The sequence below is a fragment of the Alexandromys fortis genome, unplaced genomic scaffold (genome assembly GCF_014885135.2).
Source record: "Alexandromys fortis isolate MF-2015 unplaced genomic scaffold, M_Fortis_MF-2015_v1.1 scaffold_367, whole genome shotgun sequence".
Taxonomy (NCBI): Eukaryota; Metazoa; Chordata; class Mammalia; order Rodentia; family Cricetidae; genus Alexandromys; species Alexandromys fortis.
The window spans coordinates 116,137-136,344 of NW_026068258.1; the positions used below are offsets into that span (position 1 = coordinate 116,137).

Below are 20,208 nucleotides of genomic sequence, written 5' to 3' on the forward strand. Positions count from 1 at the left end.
CATCATGACTACCAACCAAATCCCAGAACTCTTCAGGAATTCAATAACATGCCTGCTTTCTCTCTGCCACAGGGCAGCCTGAACTTCCCCCCAATCATTGTGGAACATTCTTCTCAGTCCTTTTCTGTCTCATTAAAATGTTTGCCTAAGAGCTTCACTTCCGTCTCATTTTTCATTGCCATCCTCACTAGGACAGCTTCCCTCTGTTCTATCTAGAACCAGCCGGTATTTCCTTTGTCTCTCTGCTACCCAGCAGCAACCTCCTCAGCGCCCCCTTCACTTCCTTGTTCCTGAGCGTGTAAATGAGAGGATTGAGGAGAGGGGTGACGATGTTGTAGAAGAGGGTGAGGAACTTGCCCTGGTCCTGGGAGGAGCTGTTCCCCGGTTGCATGTACATGTAGATAATATTTCCATAGAAAAGCGAGACGACGGTGAGGTGTGAGCCACATGTATTGAAGGCCTTTTGCCGCCCTGCCGCGGAACGGATTTGCAACACGGCCCTCACGATGTAGCCGTAGGAGATCAAGATGAACACCAGGGGAGACAGCACGATGCCTATGGCCAGGACGAAGACTGTGCCTTCCACTGCAGCGGTGTTGACACAGGCCGTCCTGATAAGAGCTGGCATCTCGCAGAGGAAGTGGTCCACCCTGCGGCGCCCACAGCGGGGCAAGCTGAGGGTCACTGGAGACATGGCCAAAGAGTTGGCTACCCCGCAACCCCAGGCCAGTGAGACCAGACCCACGCAGAGCTTGGGGCTCATAATCACCATGTAGTGCAGGGGCTTGCAGACGGCCACAAAGCGATCATAGGCCATGACGGCCAGCAGCAAGCACTCCACACCCCCCAGCCCCAGGAACAGGACCAGCTGCAGAGCGCAGCCCACATAGCTGATGGTCTTGTCCTGCCCACTGAGGTTGTAGAGCAGCTGAGGGATGGAGCTGCTGGTAAAGCTGAGGTCCAGGAAGGACAGGTGGGTGAGGAAGAAGTACATGGGAGTGTGCAGGTGCGGGTCCAGCCTCGACACCAGGATGATGGTGCTGTTGCCCAGCAGGGTCAGGAGGTAGGCAGGCAGGATGACGGCAAAGAGGACCTTCTCCAGCTGGGGCCGGTCAGAGAAGCCTACAAGGATGAAATGACTGAAGATGCTCTCATTGGCTGTGCCCATCTCTGTGCACCTGAGGAAGACATCAGTGTTTCTGTCATGGATTGCTCGTTTAGCTACAACAATGGTATAGATAGTATTGAGAGACTGGGAAACTGAGTCGTGCATGTAGCAAGCCAGTTGTCATGAGGAGAAAGAGGATGGAGTTAGTTTTGAAGCCAACAATTGCAGCTTAGTGTGTCAGCCTTAGTACCTCTAGTCCTGCCTCTAATTCCATGAGGTGAGAGAGGAATTGTTCTGTGGCCCAACTTTTGAGTCTTTAGAGACATGTGATCCCAAGCTCCTGTACAGTCACAGGGAGCACAAAATACAGCCCCAAATAATCAACCAATAGAATTTGAAGAAGCCCAGAGCAGCTGACTGGACACTCGGACATCACTCATCTGAACCTCTGTGGATTCACTGACCTAAAGAGACACATGTTGGATTTTTTTCTGGAGATTTTCAATAATTTGGTAATTCAAGAACAAAATGGTGTTCCCTAGAAATGACTTTAAATTTTTTAAGTTTGGAATGCTACAAATATATTAACATATGTAGACCTTATGCACTTTATAATTTGCTGAAAAAATAAAGAAATCTATTACAAACAAGCTTGTCAAAATCGACGGGAACAAAGACCCTCTAGAATTATTCCCTGCAGAGAGGAGCTTAACCAAATGTGGCGGGAAGCACTCTGCCATTTCTGGGTCAAATGAGCTGTGGTCTGTGGCTCAGTCTCTAGATTTTAGCCATTCTTGTTGCTATTGCTGTGAACGGAAGGGTTCAGAATCCACCCCAAACACCACCAGTCTAGAACTCAGCAGCTAACCTTTGCCAGCATTGTGTGGCATCACAAAGTGCCTCTGGCCCTCACACAGTTTCCACTCTGCAATACAGAGACTCTCAAAATATCCTCTAGCCAACTGCCACTGTCACCTGCATGTCTCTGGACAGCCGCAGGCTGCCGGTAGTTATTTTAGAGTGTAGTCGAATGTTTTACCCAGATGTCCAACAGCGAAGGTAGTGGACACCCTTAACAGCTGGGTCCAGTTATTTATTTGGGATGCTTTTGGTTTCAAAGACTCATTCTGTCTTTCTGATTATTATTTTTGGGTAATTTTAGATGTCTGGGTACAAAAATGGTGTAGACGAAAACAGACAACCACAATAGAAGACAGTAGGGTATCAGCGGAAGCTCGTGCTCACGAACCCTCTTTCTGGGCCTGCGACATAAGCGGCACGGGACTTGTTTATCCTCTGAAGTATATGGGAAATGTTGATTAAAAAAAAAGCCGTATCCAAGTTTAAAATTTTGCTTTAAAAAAAATACTATTTGTGTGTGTGTGTGTGTGGGTGCTCACCTTTAGAGGTCCGAGAAAAACTTTCAGCAATCAATTCTTCCCTGCCCCCATGTGAACTTAGGGGATCAGATGTAGGTCAGCAGGCTTGGCAACAGGTTCCCTTGCCCACTGAGTCTTCTTGCCAGCCAGAACAAGAAATGAAAAAGGTCTGGCGCCCAGGTTTGCATCCTGCCAGGAGAAGACCGACTGACCCGTCTCACAGATAAACAGCACGTGTGTATTCTCTGGCCTCCGTCTCATCTTTTCTCTGCACCTGTAACACATTACAGGAAAGACAGAGAGAAAGGAAGACTCTTTCTCTCTCAGGTTCGTGAAAGTGTAAATAAATCCAATTTCTCTACCAGTTTTCTTTCCCTAATTTCTTTGACACACAGGGAAGCTGAGGTGGCCTGCATGCCCTGCACCAAAGCTACATGAGGCTCAGAAAGGCATGGGACATGAGGCCAGTCGGACGTTCTTGATGGGAGTTTAAGCTGAAGTCACAGTCTTTAAGAGACCCCTACTTCTGTGTACATACATCTCAATATTGGGCATACTGCTTTAGTAAAAGAAATATGTTTCCCTTACAGACTGGGAATTTAGTGTTTCCCCTTTGTCCCATTAATCTCCCGGGTAGGAATCTGCCCTGTATATACTGACCCTCCACACATCTTCACGGTGTCAAAGCAGGCAGGTGATCCACGGAAACAGGGTTTGTGGTTAATAGCGTTTTATTTCACAGACCATACTGTTACAAATGAGAAGCAAGCAACTGCCGAATCCAAATAAGCAGAGGCACGTGACATCAGTTGAAACTTTGCCCACCCAGATATATTAAGTTCAAATATGTAGAAAACAAGATACGAGGCTGAGGCTCCCTTTTGAAGGTGCTTGCCTAGCGTGCACGAAGCCCGAGTTTTCTCCCAGGCGACGTGTAAACTAGGCGTGGTGGTGCATTCCTGCAATCCCAAGACCTGGGAAACAGGCGTGGAGGTTCAGGAGTTCAAGGCCATCTTTGGCTACAGGCAAGGTCAAGGCTGTCCTGAGCTACACAACAAAACAATAGGCGTGGTGAGAGCACGAAATAATAGATTAAATGATAATACTCTTTTTCTTTCTTTCTTTGTTTCTTCTTTTTTTGAAACAGGGTCTCACTATATAGCCCTGGCTGGCCTAGAACTCACTATGTAGACCAGGGTGTCCTCAAACTCACAGAGATCTTTCTGCCTCTGCCTCCCAACTACTAGAATTAAAGGTGTGTACACCACGCCTGGCAATAAGTAGTTTTGAAATCATTCACTGGCATATTTTTTGAGTATCATATTCCATTTGCATACTTCATTGCATATTTCTCTTAAATAACTAACTCATGCTTATTGGTGATTACACATCACTGTCTTCATGGATTAAATTTCTGGTTCTCAGCCATCAATAAGAACATTTCTCAGGTTTAAAAGTCACTTGTTTATAAACCATTTGTTTTCTTATAAGTTTCTTCTTCATTTTCTATTTTGCTTACCAGTTTTTGGGAAGAAATGTAAAAATGAATCTCTTATTTCATACCTTAGCCTATTACTGTATCATTCCAGATATTTGTTTTAGTTTGAGAAAAGTACACATATAACACCCCCCCTCAGTGTGTGTGTGCGTGTGTGTGTCTGTCTGTCTGTCTGTCTGTCTGTCTGTCTGTCTGTCTGTCTCTGTGCACCTACCTGCAGAGGCCAGAAAGAGGCATCAGATCTATGAGCCTCCTGATGTGGGTGCTGGAAACCCAACCCAGGTTCACTGCAAGAGCAGTTCTCTTAACCACTGAACCATCTATCCTAGCTATGAGAGATAAAATGCTAACCTATCCTTTTCCCTTTGTCATTGTCTTCTCGGAGGTCATGACCTCAACTCTCCTTGGTTTTCTCCTAAGCACTAACGATGAGAAGGGAGACTGGGAAGGACGCTGCAGAGGCCACAGCACAGACAGCTGAAATGGCTCTCCAAGCACCGTACCAACAACCCAGTGCTTAGGAGCACTGCAGGATTTCATCGTGTTTGACTCAGGAATCCAGAGAAGATGGGGGTTGGGAACTGAGAAACAAATCCTAGCACATGAATGGCTTGGGTCCGATTTTCAGGACAGCCTGAGTTCAGATGTCCTTCCTAATGTTCATTCTCTTGCCTGAAACAGTCCAGAAGGACTTCCCCTGGGAAGGTTTGGTGTCTTTTTATGTTCATGTCTGAAGAGGATGTTTACACTTGTGGCTCCCAAAGCATCAGCTCTTACAATGTTGCCTCACTCACTCTCTTTAAAAAACTCTGCAGACTCTCATGCTCGCTTGGGGTTCCTGCCTCTGCAAGGCTTGAAGCCATTACCGGAATACCCGGATCTTGCATAAAATGCTATTGCAAATTTGATTCTACTGAACTGTTTACTAAGATGAGATTTTTCTAATATGAGGGTTTTATCTCTCTTCCTAAAACAAAGCAAACAAATGTAAGAGCTGAACGGGAGACAGGAATCTCTTTCAACACGCCCCCAACCCTTACTCATGCAACTGCTCAGACTCCGTTGCTGAGACTCCTGCCTCCTTTACCTCTAATTCAAAAGCCATGTTTGTCCTCTCTTCCTTCTCCCCCTTCCCTTTTTTCTCCCTTTCTCCCTCCCTCTCTCCTTTCCACCCTCCCTCCCTCTCTGTCTTTCTCTCCCTTTCTCCCTCTTTCTCTCCTTCCTTTCCCCCTATCCTCCCTCCTTCCTTTCTTCCTTCATCTCTCTCTCTCCCTCCCTTCTTCCTTCCATCCATCCATCCTTCCTTCTTTCCTTCTTTCTGTCCCTTCCCAGCAGGTGCTAAGATCTCCAACTTTCCTGCCCCTTGGTTTCTTAAACTCTAATAAAGTAAAATTATCCTTGAGTTTTCTTCTGGGCCCATTTTTAAATTCTTTTATCTATAAGGCTAATGATCTGAGAAAGGAACCCTATGTGTCCCAGTGACATTAAACTAAGCAAATGCTTTTTCATGCACTGAGCAGTTTCCTGTGCTGGTGTAGTTGAAGCAAGGAGCATACTTCCATCTTTCACATCTGGACACAGCAGGCAGGTGCTCATGGATTACTAGCTCAGCGTCACGGCAGGGCGTGTTTTCTTGTCTTGGAGAAACACATCCTCTTTCCCTTCCTGACTCAGAGGGAAACACCACAGATAGGAGCAGACACTAAGTTGGAGTCCTGAGTTCTCCCCACATGGGCGAGGTGGCAGGCAGAAAGGCCAAGAGGAAACTGAGGATGGTGGCTCAGAGCCGGTGTTTCAGGGCACAGTGAAGCTGTTCCCCTGCACGGAGGGGCCCTTTCCCTGTGAAACATCTCTTCAGCCTGTGTGTTGGGAGCATAAGCAGACTGTGCGTCACACTGGTGTTGCCTATGGGTGCTGATGGGTCAGACAGTGGGGATCTGCGGTCCTCACGTATACCAGCCAATCTCAGAAATGACTACACTTGAGAGGAGGAAAAAAATGAATGCTTTTGCCAGATTCTAGAGGGCTGGCAGTATTCAGAAGAAAATATTTTAGTTTATTTGAAACTTAATTAAAACTGTTAAAGCAAATTTATTTTCACCATTTAGGAGACTAAAGAGCCTCCCCCACTTAGACTATAATAACAGTGTGACAGGTACTAGATTATGCTCTCAGAGCTGGGGGCCTGGGTCATCATAAGTTCCCAGCGAGGAGTCAACACGCATTTGATTGCTGTATGGGGGTCAGGGGACCCAAGTGAAACTCAAATCTCAAATCTTATTTTTATCTGACAAAAATCAGTTTTCTTTTTCCCAACAAACTAGTTCCAATACGAAGACAGCAAAAAGCTCAGGTATTCTGTGTCCACTCAGTGCTTTTATAACTAAATCTCTATCTCTATCTCTATCTCTATATCATCTATATAAAGATCTATCACTCTTAGAGTTAAGCAGTGCAATGTGTAGCCCTGTGCTGCTGTTGTCCTCAGGATGAGTCTGCGATTCTCACTTTTCCCCATGGCCCAGGACCTGGCACAAGCTAGGTGAGCACTCTTCCACTGAGCTAAGCCTAAGTGTGCTTCAGCTGAGAAGTGCAGATCTCTGAGATCAGCTCCCAGATTCAGAACCTACTTACCATGGTACTTGGATGCCGCTGGTACCCTGTGCACCCCAGTCAGAAGGTGTGGCCCCACAGAGGTGATCAAGGCCAGAATATGCAGTGTCTTCTCCAGTTAGAAGCACATAGCTGTTGCAGATGAGTCGCTGTGGAGAAAGTCCACATGCCTATCCCTGAGTTGGCATCATTATCTGTCTGACGGGTCCTGATGCTGGCAGAGGGGAATGCTGAAGCTGCAAACCTGCTGCTCTCCAGAGGAGATGGAGAGAGTCTTCTGTGGGGGGTGTGGGTTCATCAGCATCCCCAAGGGAGGCAGGGACGACATTCCCTCAGCATCTCTGAACTCTGGGCAATCTTCAAAACCCACCAGGGTCATTAGCACATTCAGTTTGTGCCACCTCAGTGTTCCAGTCCCCACAGGTCCAATCAGAAAATGAGGGCCATGAGAATTTGTCCCTTGATAGAAAAATAATTTAATATAGCATGCAAGCCAAATTTGGGCACAGTCTGTTGTTCAAAAGACAGGAATATATAATATACCAGGGGCTGATTTTCTTATTTCCCTTGTCCACAAGTATTACTATGTGGCATTAAAAATTAAGTTGAGGGGGCTGGAGAGATGGCTCAGAGGTTAAGAGCATTGCCTGCTCTTCCAAAAGTCCGGAGTTCAATTCCCAGCAACCACATGGTGTCTCACAACCATCTGTAATGGGGTCTGTCTGGTGCCCTCTTCTGGCCTGCAGGCATACAGACAGAATATTGTATACATAATAAATAAATAAATAAATTTCAGTTGAGGTACAACTAGTCCAATTCTACTTAAAGCAGGCTCACACACCTTTTTCTTTCTTTCTTTCTTTCTTTCTTTCTTTCTTTCTTTCTTTCTTTCTTTCTTTCTTTCTTTTTTTTAGGTTTTTCAATACAGGGTTTCTCTGCCTATCCTGGAACTCTCTCTGTAGACCAGGCTGGCTTCAAACTCCTAGAGATCCTCCTGCCTCTGCTCCCTGAGTGCTGAGATGAAAGGTGTGCACCATCATTACCAGACTGATCGCACACTTTTAAAAACATAAGATCCATTAAAAACAGTCAAATAATTTTTGTTTGTTTGTTTTTAATATCGAGAACCAATAATTTTATGCCAAAAAAGCCTGCTTTTCAAGACAGCAGAAAGATTCAGTTAAGGAGTTGGCAAGTAATATTGTATTATTTCTTTATTTTTACTATTGAATATGGAAAAACGTTGGCATAGATACGTCTGTATTTTAACTTTAGAAACTGAACTAATATCTTGAGCTCCCTGATTTCTGTAGCTGTGAATATGCATGTATTTATTGTTTCTCTGCGGTACTGTGAACAGAGTGTAGGACGTCATATAGGCAGGCAAGTGTTGGCCACTGAATGCCCTCCACAGACTCGTGTCCTTATTCCTAATGCTACTGTGGAGGGAAAAATGATGTCACATAATAAAAACATACAGGAAAAAATTAAAAAAAATAATAGAAGCCAAGCTCCTGAAATCAGCAAGGCAATCCTGGAGACCAGCAGGTGGAATTAGAGCCATTGGTCAAGGATTCATCAAAATGGCTGTGCAGGCACTTTTGACCTAACATAATTAAAGCTGCAGAAAATATTCCCCACCAACAACTGTGGACATCATGGGTCCACAATGTCCCTGGGTGAGTATCTGCCTGCATTCTTTCCTCTTCCATGTACAGTAGAATAGAGGGAAAGAAGGCCCCAGAAACAAACACCAGCCATAAAGGAGACAGGACACATTTAACAAGTTATCCAGTGCCTCCACCTTCTCTGCCCCAATGGGATTCTGGGAATAGGAGCTGCCACTCCAAGTTGGGCAGGTGAGCAGGGCCAATGCTGCATACTGTCTCCTCCTAGTACTCCAGATTTTCAGGATGCTGAAAAACTGGTCTACTTAGACAAGGCCTGTATCAAACTAGTGACTTGATTCAGGAGAGTGAGGCTGGAGAAGACAATACTCAGGAAATTAGTTCTGTAAAGAACTCATCTAGTCTGCTGGAAATATAGGTCTCATGCTACATAGACACAACTCAAGTTTATAGCTTAGGGCAAGGGAATCTAATGCGGGGTTGACTTTGTAATGATTCTTTATAGAGAAGAGAGTTTCCTAATTGTCAGAGCAATCAATGTGAAGGAAACAAGAAACAGTGGAAAATGATAATATTTCAGACTACAAAATAGTCCAGTCTGTGCTGAGAGGGATGCACAAGAGGGCAGGGATGATGGGGCCTATGGATCCCAAGACAATGAACAACTTAACAGTGCCCTTGTGGCATTGCAAGGACCCCAAACTCCAGCAAGTTCAGGGAAGCCGTGCCTGAAAAGGAAGCATCATCCCATCACTGGAATCCTGGATTTCTCCAAAGTTGGTTTTCTACCTAGATTTTCCCCCCTGTATCTATAATAAAATTGACATGTTTAGTACTGGGCATTAACCTTTATTGGATAGTGGCTGACTGGTTACAAATAGTATCTATATATCGCATTTTGTAAAATATTTCTGGTTGCATCATTTAGTTCTCCTTTCAGGTCAATCATTTACTCATTCAACAAATATGTATTTGGCCATAACCAACCAGTGTTGGAGATTGTGGGATATACTTAGGATTATATTGTTAATAAATATTCCCTTCTCTTCATGATGCTTACATCATACCACAAAAGAACAAATAAATTAGTAATTAAGTAAAAAACTTCATAAATAAGAGTTAGCTATGATGTACTGGGAGCTGATACACACTGATAAATATTATGTGGGGTAAGCAGACTCATGAGCTGGTGAAGATGAACTGGGAAGGTGTGCTCTGGGGGTGTGGAGAGAAGAGGTCTTTAGTGAGAAGCCTTTGGAGTGGGCTTATCAGAGAGAAGGAAACAGATGAAGAGATACTGGGAAAGGAGAACTGCAGGCCTAAATCACAGCTGGGGAGAAGCCTTGTGGTGGGGAGCACTTGGTTTGATGCAGATCTACCACAGAGACAAGGTAGCTGGAGAAGAATGAAAGGAGAGGTGAGGGAGGAAGAGAGAATTGGAGGAGAGATTGAGCCCAGTTCTCTGAGGGCTCAAGATCTCACCATGGAGGGTGAAGTTTTCAGCAGACTCTAACCCTAATGAGAGCGTCAGTGCAGTGGTACCACTGTCTGGGGCCTGAGAGATGTTGAAGATGAACGTGAGCAAGGAAGGGTGGGGGTGAAAGTGCAGGCTGAGATTGCAGCCCCTAAAGATAAAGGGCTGGACTCTTCGCCCTTTAGAAAGCAGAGCCACACTGTCACTGCTGAGGGACTAGAGGTGGACAGTGGGATCAAGAACACAGCAAAGGGGTCGCTCAGTCTGAGAAACTGAAGGGAAGACATTGCCATGCAAAAGATATGGGTCATTTTTTTCTGTTTTTAATTAGAGGACGATTGTACCATGGTAAGGTCTAGAGCTAAGTTTTATTAGAGAGGCTGGGCTTTAAGTGCCTGTAGAGTTCAAGCCAACAGCTAAATATAAGAAAGTATTGTTTGGGAGAAAGTGTGGGGAAGGTGGGGAAACGGGTACCCATTTAGAGAATCTTACAGTCAATGGAGTAGAATTTCAGAGAGGATGTTGAGATAATTTCGAGGATTGGAAAGGCAAGGAGACAGATCAAAGCAGGAGAGGCAAGATCTTAGAACACAGAGGATGAAGTCTTCAATGACTCATGTTAGGTTGGTGACTGACATCTTGCTAAGGGGCACTGTGAGATGGTAGAACTTAGGGACACCCCAGAGACATGAATTAGGATCTCCATGGAAGAAAGGTTGGTCTTGGGACTCAGATGTACCAATTGCCTCAGTCCCAGAAAGATGGTTTCCATGACCCTGTGAGTGGTTGGCAATCCCCGGGAAATGTCACCTCAGGCCAATCATTGGTCCATTGGTCCAGGCTCTATTGATGGGCTAAAGTACCTTTCTTCCACTCAGATCATGCACTAAGGTGGCTTGTGTGGTCTGTGAACTACACACAGGGACCTGTGAAGACATGTCATTTTGTCATTTCCTTTCTGTAAATGAGAGACAGAGCAGAGAATTTTTTGTACTTTTTTTTTTTTTTTTTTTTTTTTTTTTTTTTTTTTGTTTTTCGAGACAGGGTTTCTCTGTGGTTTTGGAGCCTGTCCTGGAACTAGCTCTTGTAGACCAGGCTGGTCTTGAACTCACAGAGATCTGCCTGCCTCTGCCTCCCAAGTGCTGGGATTAAAGGCGTGTGCCACCACCGCCCGGCTGAACATGATTTTTTAAAATTCTAAAAAGACATGTCAATAATTAGAAGTAATAATGTGGATTATAAAAATGTCCATGGAAAAGGAAAACATCTTGAGTTTTCAAGTAAAATTGAAGAGGAAGATGAAACTTTTGGTAGACTATTAAGATAAAGATAACTGAATTTACCAATAATTCCTATAGGGCTGGCATTTCAGAACATGACACTTTGTAATGTTCGTTTAACACTTATTTATCAGAAACAGATATAGAGAGAGGTGACAGCAAGGGAGCCTTCAATGACCTTTAAGGGTTTTTTTTTTTTAGAAAGACATAGAATATACTTGGAAAATAAGACGAACATTATTATCATTTCATTACCATCCTTAAATAGTATTTAAGTAAGAGCTAAACTCTGGCTACTCATCAATGGTAACTTCAGAAGTCTCTGTTACACTACATGGGTGTCATCAGGGTTTCCTGCATAGGATCCATTTCCAGAAGCTGAGTCTGAGTGAGAACGAATATTGTTTGACTGAGGTCTTAAGAACCAGTAACAGGTAAAGGGGCAGAAAGCAAGCATATGCCATTTCCATCCTGCAGAGAAGGACCTTGAATGGGAAGTCAGCTTTCAAGCCAGTTACCTAGTCATTATTAGATCCTGAAAGAAAAAAATCTAAACTCCTGAGAAATTCCTACCTGTTTGGATACTGAGGATTGAGTTCAAGATGTTGAACAAGACAGCCAAGTACTTTACAACTAAGTTACATTCTCTGACTTTGAGGTAGGATCTTGCTATGGAGCCCACACTCAAAGTCCAGCCTCTACCTCCTTGATGCTAGGATGACAGACATGCACCACCACCAATGCTAGAACACAGGCTTCCTTTAAAAAAATTATCCCAGGGGCTAAGCACTTGTTAGGAGCACTTGTTACTCTTACAGAGGACCAGAGCTGGTTCCCAGAAGCCACATGAGGACTTATCATTGTTTATAACTCCAGCTCACAGAGATCTGACTCCCTCTTCTGGCCTCCTTGGGCACTGCACACACACAGTGCACAAGCCTTTGTGGGAGTAACACCCATACACATAAAATGAGTAAATCTTTAAAAAAAAATTTAAAGTATTTTAAAATAAGCAATTAATCCAAAGACAAAATGGGGAGATCTAGGAATTAGTGATGTCAGATTTAGAGTAATGAACTTCAAAATAATTGACAACTGGTTCTAAAATAAAGGGGACAGGGACTGGAAAGATGGCTCAGTGGTTAAAACTGCTTGCTGCTCCAGAGGACTGGAGTCCCATTCCCAGTTCCAGGTATCCATGTTGGGCAGCCCACAACTGCATGTAATTCCAGCTGCAGGAATCTGACGCCCTCTTCTGGCTTCGGCCGGCACTCGCATACACTTGATGTAGCATACACATGCACAGACATATACACATAAAAAAACTTTAAACAGAAAAGATAGAAAGTAATTGTAGCACTAGGAAATACAAACATATAAAGGAATGACTCTGAATATATCATCTAGAAGGAACTTTAAGACTAAGTAGAATGAGACATAAAGCAAAAGAAAGCGAGAGAATAAAATCAAGAAAGGAAAATTTAAAAAGATTCAGAATATGGGTCTCACTAGAATAATATCATGTTATTTTGAAGTCATCTTATTTCTCAGCAAAGCATTGTGGCACACACCTGCTCCCAGGACACTGAGGCAAGAGTTTGGGGGACAGCCTAGGCTATACAGCAAGACTGTGTCTCAAAAACAAAACAAACAGAAACGGGTAGAACTGATACTCCTAAATCCCATTACACGAAATGTTGAGGCTGAAAAAAAAATACATTTAGTTCTAGTTTATTACTGTGAGCATGTACCAAGGAAGGACGAGACGGCTGGCAAGGAGGTTTGATGAGCCTGCTGCCATCTCCGCCATGCCGTCCACATTCACTCCTCTGTGTGTGAACCACTCCGGATCCACTCCCTAGTCCCCACCGGAGAATTTCCACAGAACGGGCCACGGAGCTGGCGCGGCTGTGATTTGCTGAAGCCGAGCACAGCCATGATGGTCATCCACCCAGGGCCTCTGAAGCACAGCACGTCTGTGTGGTTTTAGCAGTCCTCGCTTCTAACAGCAGCAGCGAGATCAAGGAGACCTCTGGGGGTCCAGTTTCCAGGCCCTGCTTCCGTCATGGGTGGCAAGATAAGAGGAGTCGCATCACAGACAAAAAAGTAGGGCCTGAGAATGCCGGAGAAGAGATGGCTGAACGTGTAGATGTAAGACCCATTTGTGATGTTGTAGAAGGAGATTTCACCTGCTTCGTAGTCCAGAAAGATTCCAATGCGGCCAGGTCGCTCATCTTGTAGCGTAGGCACCGAGGGAGAGGACAGGACCATGTACTCGCTTCCCCTAAGCAGCCACATGGCCCAGAAGCCGTTCTCTGGAGATGGTGTGGTTTCCCCCTTTCTCGGCACTGAGTCTTGGCAAACCCCTAGGCCCCACTCTGCTCCTTCTCCCACGATGACCTCCCAGTAGTGCCTCCCAGAGGAGAAGCCCTGCAGGCCCAGGATGCAGGGCCAGGTGTCAAAGCGCTCAGGGTTGCTTGGGACATCCCTCCAGACCTCTGCATCCTGCACACTGCGCAGGTCGGCCGTCAAGAGCAGGCTGGGGTGGGCAGTGGCGGGGTCCAGCTTCACGTCCACTGTGGAGTTTTACCAAGCGTGAGAATGAGCAGAAAGGCCTAGTAAAACCTTATCCCTCCTTCCCTCCTTCCCTCCTTCCCTCCTTCCCTCCTTCCCTCCTTCCCTCCCTCCCTCCCTCCCTCCCTCCCTCCCTCCCTCCCTTCTACTGTGCGTAGGATGGACCCCAGGGCCTTGCATAGCATCACTGAGCTTCAGTTCCATCTGGGGAAAACTCAGGCACCACTAAGAACCCTCAAAAGCTGACCCTGGCAAAAGCCATGATTTGGGCCTCACAGAATTCTGCTGTACACAATGGGACTTGCGTTGTCCAGTGACACAGTGAAATCATTGCTTTATGTGCAAAGGAGAAATAAATAACCAGGAAAGTACAGAACGTGTGACCTCCAGACCACTAACCACACTGACGTTCCTGGAAGGAGGAGTCTGGTGTAGGGAGGGGTAGGGATGGGGTAGAAGAAGCTGAGCCTCTTCTCCTTGCTCCCTACTCATCTTTTCTGCCTGCCTGTCCCTCTGTAACTCTTTCACAATAAATGGCAAGTGGTGTCTCCCTGTGTTCTGTCAGCAGGCCTCATGGATTAACTGGATTAGTTGATCCCGAGGACAGGAGTCCTAAGAAACTCTACCAACCACTGATCAATCACAAGTACAGGCCAAGACCGGTCAACTGCAATGCTGTTCTTGCAGCCATTTAAAGATGAGTTAACACCAATACTCCCTAAACAGTTCTATAAACAGAAAGGGAAAGTATGCTACCAAACTCATTCCATGGAGCCAGGATCACCCTAATATCAAGCACAGAGAGGGGCACAGCAGAAAACTACAAACTTCCCTGATGAAAATGGTGCAGACAGTTTCACTCAAATATTTTCAAACCAAATTTAAGAAAATTTAAGAATGCCATATTCCATTGCCATGCTGGTTTCATTCTAGCTATGAAAAGATGGTGCAATAAACAGTACAAGTAACCCAGCTGTGATGGCTAGTCTTGTGGCAACTTGACACAAGCTAGAGTTTCTAAAAGAAGGGCACTTCAATAGAGAAAATGCCTCCAAAAATCGGTTGTAAGGCATTTTCTTAATTAGTGGTTGATGGGGAAGGGCCAGCCCACTGTGGAAGGTACCATCTGTGCATTGGTGGTTCTGAGTTCTATAAGAAAGCATGCTGGACAAGCCAGTAAGCAGCAACCCTCCATGGCCTCTGCATCAGCTCCTGCCTCCAGGTTTCTGTCCTGCTTGAGTTTCTGTCCTGATTTCCTTTGATGGTGAACTAATCCACACACCTCTTCCCTGGAACCTGCAAACCCCATTGAGGTAGGACCCTGACAGATGTCACCCCAATGTGTGGCCACAACACATGTAAAGAAGTGGAGTAGAAGAGAAAATCCAGGTGTAAACTCTCATAGCTACAACCAAATGAATCTCAACAAAAATGCCAGAATCATGCACTGGGGTAAAAATGAGTCTCTTCAGCAAGTGGTGCTGGGTAACTAGATGCCCACATGCAAAAGAATGAAGCTAGACCTTTACCATTGAGCTGACACAAAAAATCAACTCAAAGTAAATCAAAGGCCTTAATCGAAGATGTAGGACTCTGAAATCGGTAATGGGAAATATCTATCATCTGCTCAGATTAGGACATGAAAGCAAAAAGTGGGGAGGATATTTGAGTGAGGGTCAGAGACAGACAGGAGGTAAGAGGGCCCTAGAGGTTCAGCATGAGCAAAGTACAATGACGCTCATATATAACAAGGTCAGAAAGAACCCACTGCTGGGGATAGAAGGATCCCCAGTGGTTAAGAGCCCAGGGTGCTCTTGTAGAGAATCTGGGGCTTTGTTCCCAGCAACTACATTGTGTCGCATAACCATCTATAACTCCAGAGATCTGATGTCCTTGTCTGGTCTCTAAGGACACTATACACACATGGTACAGGCAAAACAACTCATATGGAAAAATAAAAATAAAGAAATCACTTTTAAAAGAAAGAAACCCATTATTTTGCATGCTTACTTAAAAAATTCAAAGCAAAACAAAAACAAATACAACCCCTCTCCCAATAAAACTCTTAAAAATGGAGGCCACAACCTACTTGCTATTGATGGGGTAGGGTAAATGTCAGTTGTGAGGGGTGTACTGCCTGCCTAATTCCATCTCTTGGCTGATCTTGTCAGAAAGGGAACTGGGTTAGATTCCTAGTTAGGGAACCCACTGGGGCAAGGCATTGTTGGAGGGAAGAATCTAACACATTTTGGTGACCAAAGGTGCCAGGGTCATTGAGAGAACGGGGAAAAAATGATAATCTTTGCTTCATTTGTCCTTCTCCCTGATGACAAGCGCCAAGGCAGAGGTTAAGCTCTGGGTCTCACGGTCCACTCATGACAGCATGCTCTCAAATAAGTCTTGTCTCTGGGATTTGGGGCTCTGATTGTTACCACTGAGTGGCTGCATTGAGAGGCTGGCCCAGGCATCAAGATTCTCTCTACAAATGCGGCATGCTTCAGGTAAGAATAGGCAGCCTGGGGAGCCGAGAGGAAAAGGCGTAGCTAACTGCTGAGTCTGCGCACGCGCACATTCTAGCCTTAGTTTATCTTTCCCACACATTGTGAGACTTTTACAGGCTACATGGAGGGAGATTGGGAGTTTTTCTTTCCCCAGTTCTGGCCCAGAGTAACTTCCTTTGACCTCTTCCTGTCTCTTACTCTTTTTGTAAAAGGGAACACGGTGGACCTGAGGCCCTGGATGCTTACCTTGGAATTTCTTCAGCATCTCCCTCATCCCAGGGATGCGACATACTGTCTTCAGCTCCAAGGGGACCGCCTCTGGTTCCAGCCGTGTGACAGCTTTGCTTCTGGAAGTGTGCAGAGCCCACGGGAGTCAGTGTGGTCACCAGGGGCCTGCCTCCCCTGCACCAGCCACCCCACACTGATTCAGAAATGAAACATACCTGGTCAAGACTCCTCTCACGCCCTGGAAATGAAAGACACACAGGGATGAATCAGGCCTCTGACCTCTTTCTGAAGTCAGCCTGGGTGCACAGTAAAGAGGGCGGCAGAAATATTTAAGAGTTGCTAACACCTAAGATGAAGCTTCAGGGAACAGCGAATCTCTGCTCTTTACAGGAAGAAAGGGCTTTAAATAACCAAGAGTCTCGGTGGCGAAATCAGTCACGATCAGAACAGGATCATGCCGCACACGGTTTACATCCATTCCCCCCAAACCCATCACGTTAGCTATTTTCTGAGCCAATAATTCTGCCAATTGATTCTTTTGGTAGAGTTACAAGTTACACTCTGTACTTAATGAAGACAGAATTGGGGGGAAAGATATCAAAATATCGGAAGGATTTATTTGAGGTAAATGCACACACAGATGTTACCCTTACTGACTTTGTAAGTGAATACTAAATGTCTGATTCTTTGATCCATCACACCAAGGCTGATCCCTTGATCTGCATTGATAAGAAAGGAAGCCATTAATATCTGGTAACACCTTATCTTTGAAAAGGGGCGTGTGTGTGTGTGTGTGTGTGTGTGTGTGTGTGTGTGTGTGAATTACCTGAAATCTAAAGACAGTCAACATAAAACTTTTTGTAAACACTAAATTGTTTAGCGTGTGTCATTTAAGCTTTTTGTTAGTGTGATCTACCTGGCTCTCTAAGGGTCCCCTCAGGTTCTCATGTCTTCTGCATCAGCTCTGCATTCTTTTAGGAGCAAGCATGCCTAGGTGCTGGTATGCACACGACAAGATCTCACCTCTGTCCCTTAGCCTCAAATCTGCCTCCACTCCAGAAGCTAGCCTCACCTCCAGCAGCCCCAGGGCTGGCCGCTGGCTCCTCTCCTCCAGCTCCTCAGCCAGTTCCTTCAGGGCCTTGCTCTGTTGGATCAGCCTGTTCCTACTGTCCCGCAGTCTCTGCAGGGTCGCTCGCTCTTCCTCTTCTAGCCGCCTCAGTTGCAGCTGCTCCTCCTGGGCCAGAAACCCCCGGTGTTTCTCAAACTCCAGCCTGAAGCGCTGTCTCTGCATCTCCACTTTCTCCTGTGGAGACATAGCAACCTGGGTCATGGAGGATGTTGAGAGGTGCCACTGGGGTGGGGAGGTGTGGGGGCTCCTGCTTTCAAGTGTGGGGCAGTAGAGCTAGGGAGGCATGCCCAGAGTCAGGTCTGATTTTCTCTCAAACTGACTGTTGGCTGTGTTCCAACAGCATGCATACACCATTTGTATGGCGGATGGGGGCCTGGCACAGCAACAGTTTGAGAAAGGTTACTGGACTCAGAACCTCAATCAGACAGAGATTTGAAGGCAAGCACTTCTGGATACAAGCTTCAGGATCGTATGTAAAATAGGAGAGAAGTGTGGGGGTGGGAGGTCAGTGCCATCCGCCCATCTGTGAACAGTGTCCAGCCCCCACACAACACTAGTTACTATTGATTCTACCAGCTACTGTATCTACTAGAAACAGCAACGGAGAGATTAAAGAAACCTGGATTTGTAACTGTGAAAAGCTTGAGATTAAGAACGGATGTTCTTTTTAGTGCGTGTGTGTGTGTGTGTGTGTGCATGTGCACGTGTGTGCGTGCACATTTGCATGCGTGTTCACATGTGTATGTGTGTGTAGAAGTGTGTTCATCTGTGAGTACATATGTAGAGACCACAGATTTACTTTAGGTATCTCCCTCTATTGTCCTCCCTCTCCCCCTCATTTTTATGACAGGGTTTCTACCCGAACCCTGTGCTCTCTGTTTAGGCTGAGCTGGTCTGCCTGTCTCTGCTCCCCAAACCCCAACACTGAGGTTACAGGCATGCACTGCCACCCCAAATTTTGGTGTGAGTGCTGGGGACTCCAATTCAGGTCCTCGTGGTTGCATGACAAGCACGCTAGCCCCTGAGTCATCTCCCAGGCTCTAAATGTCCTTTACTATGTGGTAATGGCGGCTCACATTTTCTGCACAGCCGAGAGAGAGCTGAGAGCTCCTCAGGCAGGGGCTTGCACATCAGATTTAGATCTTCATCCTGGTTTCCACCTTTAACATCTAGGCTCCAATGAGATCCAAGGAATCGATTTTGTTATGGGTTATTGTATCTCAGTTTGATTCTCGCAAAATCAGTATTTAGGAAATCAGCTGTAAACCAAGGGTAGGAGGCAAATTATCCCCCGGAGCATCTACCTCCTGCATCCTCCGCTCTGTTTAGAATGTTTCTAATTTCTTGGTTTCACTGAAGGACAGAATTTTTTTTCTTTTAGAACCAGCTGTATTAGCATCTCCCTCTCTTAAGACAACACCTTCCTCCAGTGTTCATCTCCTCTCTTTTCACGTTTTCTAAACCACTACATTCATAATGTGATGGTTGCATTCTGAAATCAAATAAATCAGCATTTCAAGTCCTTATTTCTGAAAGGTGAGGCGCCTGTTAAATACACACCACACACCCCGGTGTGGGAGGCAATGCTACTGTTGAGCTGGACAGAGAGCGGAGCTGTGGGGTTACAGTGGGTCAAACCAGCAGCGCATGAGAGGCGATGGTGAGGAGAGACTTCTGCGACCCATCCTCCTTCATTCCATCCTTCTGCCCGTGAAAGTTAGCAAGACAGGAAGAAGGACCCTGTATTTATCATACTTCCTTTGTTGCCCGTGTCTCCTGTGGACACATGGCTGACTGTAAACCATGTAGGAGCACTAGTCTTAACAGGAATCTTAGCGTCAAGTCTATGTTAGCGTAGCCATTAGGGCATCTAGATATGAAAACTGGGGTCTTTGATATGGGACTCTGACTTCCTAGGTCCATGGACAGGCTAAGATCAAGAGAAAGTGACTTGGTTCATAAGCCTGGATATTATTAATTTGAGAACCAATGGTTAACTTCACCCATATTGGACAGTGTGATTGGAATGGAATAAGACTTATCCCAGAAGAAAAATGTAGAAAAAAAACAGTTCGTATAGGGGAAATAATTTGTCTATAAAGGACTGTATTTTCAACAAAAAAACAAGAAGGAAATATCTAGAAAAAAATGCAAAAAATAATAGAGACAGTTATTTGTAGAAGGAGAAAAATAAGAATGTATCTTGGATATCACACAACACAATGTATACATAATATGCCTATGATTTCTAAGTTTCATATTCTGATACCACTGAGAGTCTGACCTGACATCTCTGTGACACCGGTGTGGGGAGAATCTTATACATGGTAGCAGGTGTGTCCAACCCACAGCCCATAGGTGGTCTGAGTGTGTGCTGGGGGACAGTTGTGAATGCAGCCCAACACAGTGTTAGGTCTCAGTGTCAAAAGGTTGAACACAGATCCATATCTATCACCATGCACAAAACTCAAGTCCAAGTGGATTAAAGACCTCAGTATCAGTCCGAACACACTGAACCTGATAGAAGAGAAAGTGGGAAGTACTCTACAACACGTGGGCACAGGAGACCACTTCCTACGTATAACCCCAGCAGCACAGACAGTAAGGGCCTCATTGAATAAATGGGACCTCCTGAGACTGAGAAGCTTCTGTAAAGCAAAAGACACTGTTGCTAAGACAGATAGGCAACCCACTGACTGGGAGAAGATCTTCACCAACCCCGCAACTGACAAAGGTCTGATCTCCAAAATATATAAAGAACTCAAGAAACTAGACCGTAAAAGGCTAATCAACCCA

The 20,208-nt window shown here is 45.4% G+C and overlaps 2 protein-coding genes across 2 annotated transcripts in view; both read right to left on the minus strand.

Moving 5' to 3' along the window:
- Positions 1-208: 208 nt before the first annotated feature.
- Positions 209-1,168, minus strand: LOC126494343 (olfactory receptor 2W3-like). Its single transcript, XM_050131627.1, has one exon. The coding sequence runs from the start codon at positions 1,166-1,168 to the stop codon at positions 209-211; it is 960 nt and encodes a 319-aa protein (XP_049987584.1).
- Positions 1,169-12,355: 11,187 nt separating this feature from the next.
- The window catches only part of Trim58 (tripartite motif containing 58), a 12,197-nt gene continuing 4,344 nt past the window's right edge, over positions 12,356-20,208 (minus strand). The window contains exons 3-6 of the mRNA XM_050131615.1: positions 17,356-17,586; positions 16,499-16,521; positions 16,302-16,402; positions 12,356-13,556 (exon numbers count right to left, since the gene is read on the minus strand). Coding sequence (XP_049987572.1) covers positions 12,967-13,556; positions 16,302-16,402; positions 16,499-16,521; positions 17,356-17,586 — 945 coding nt within the window. The 3' untranslated portion in view covers positions 12,356-12,966. The remainder of the gene's footprint in view (positions 13,557-16,301; positions 16,403-16,498; positions 16,522-17,355; positions 17,587-20,208) is intronic.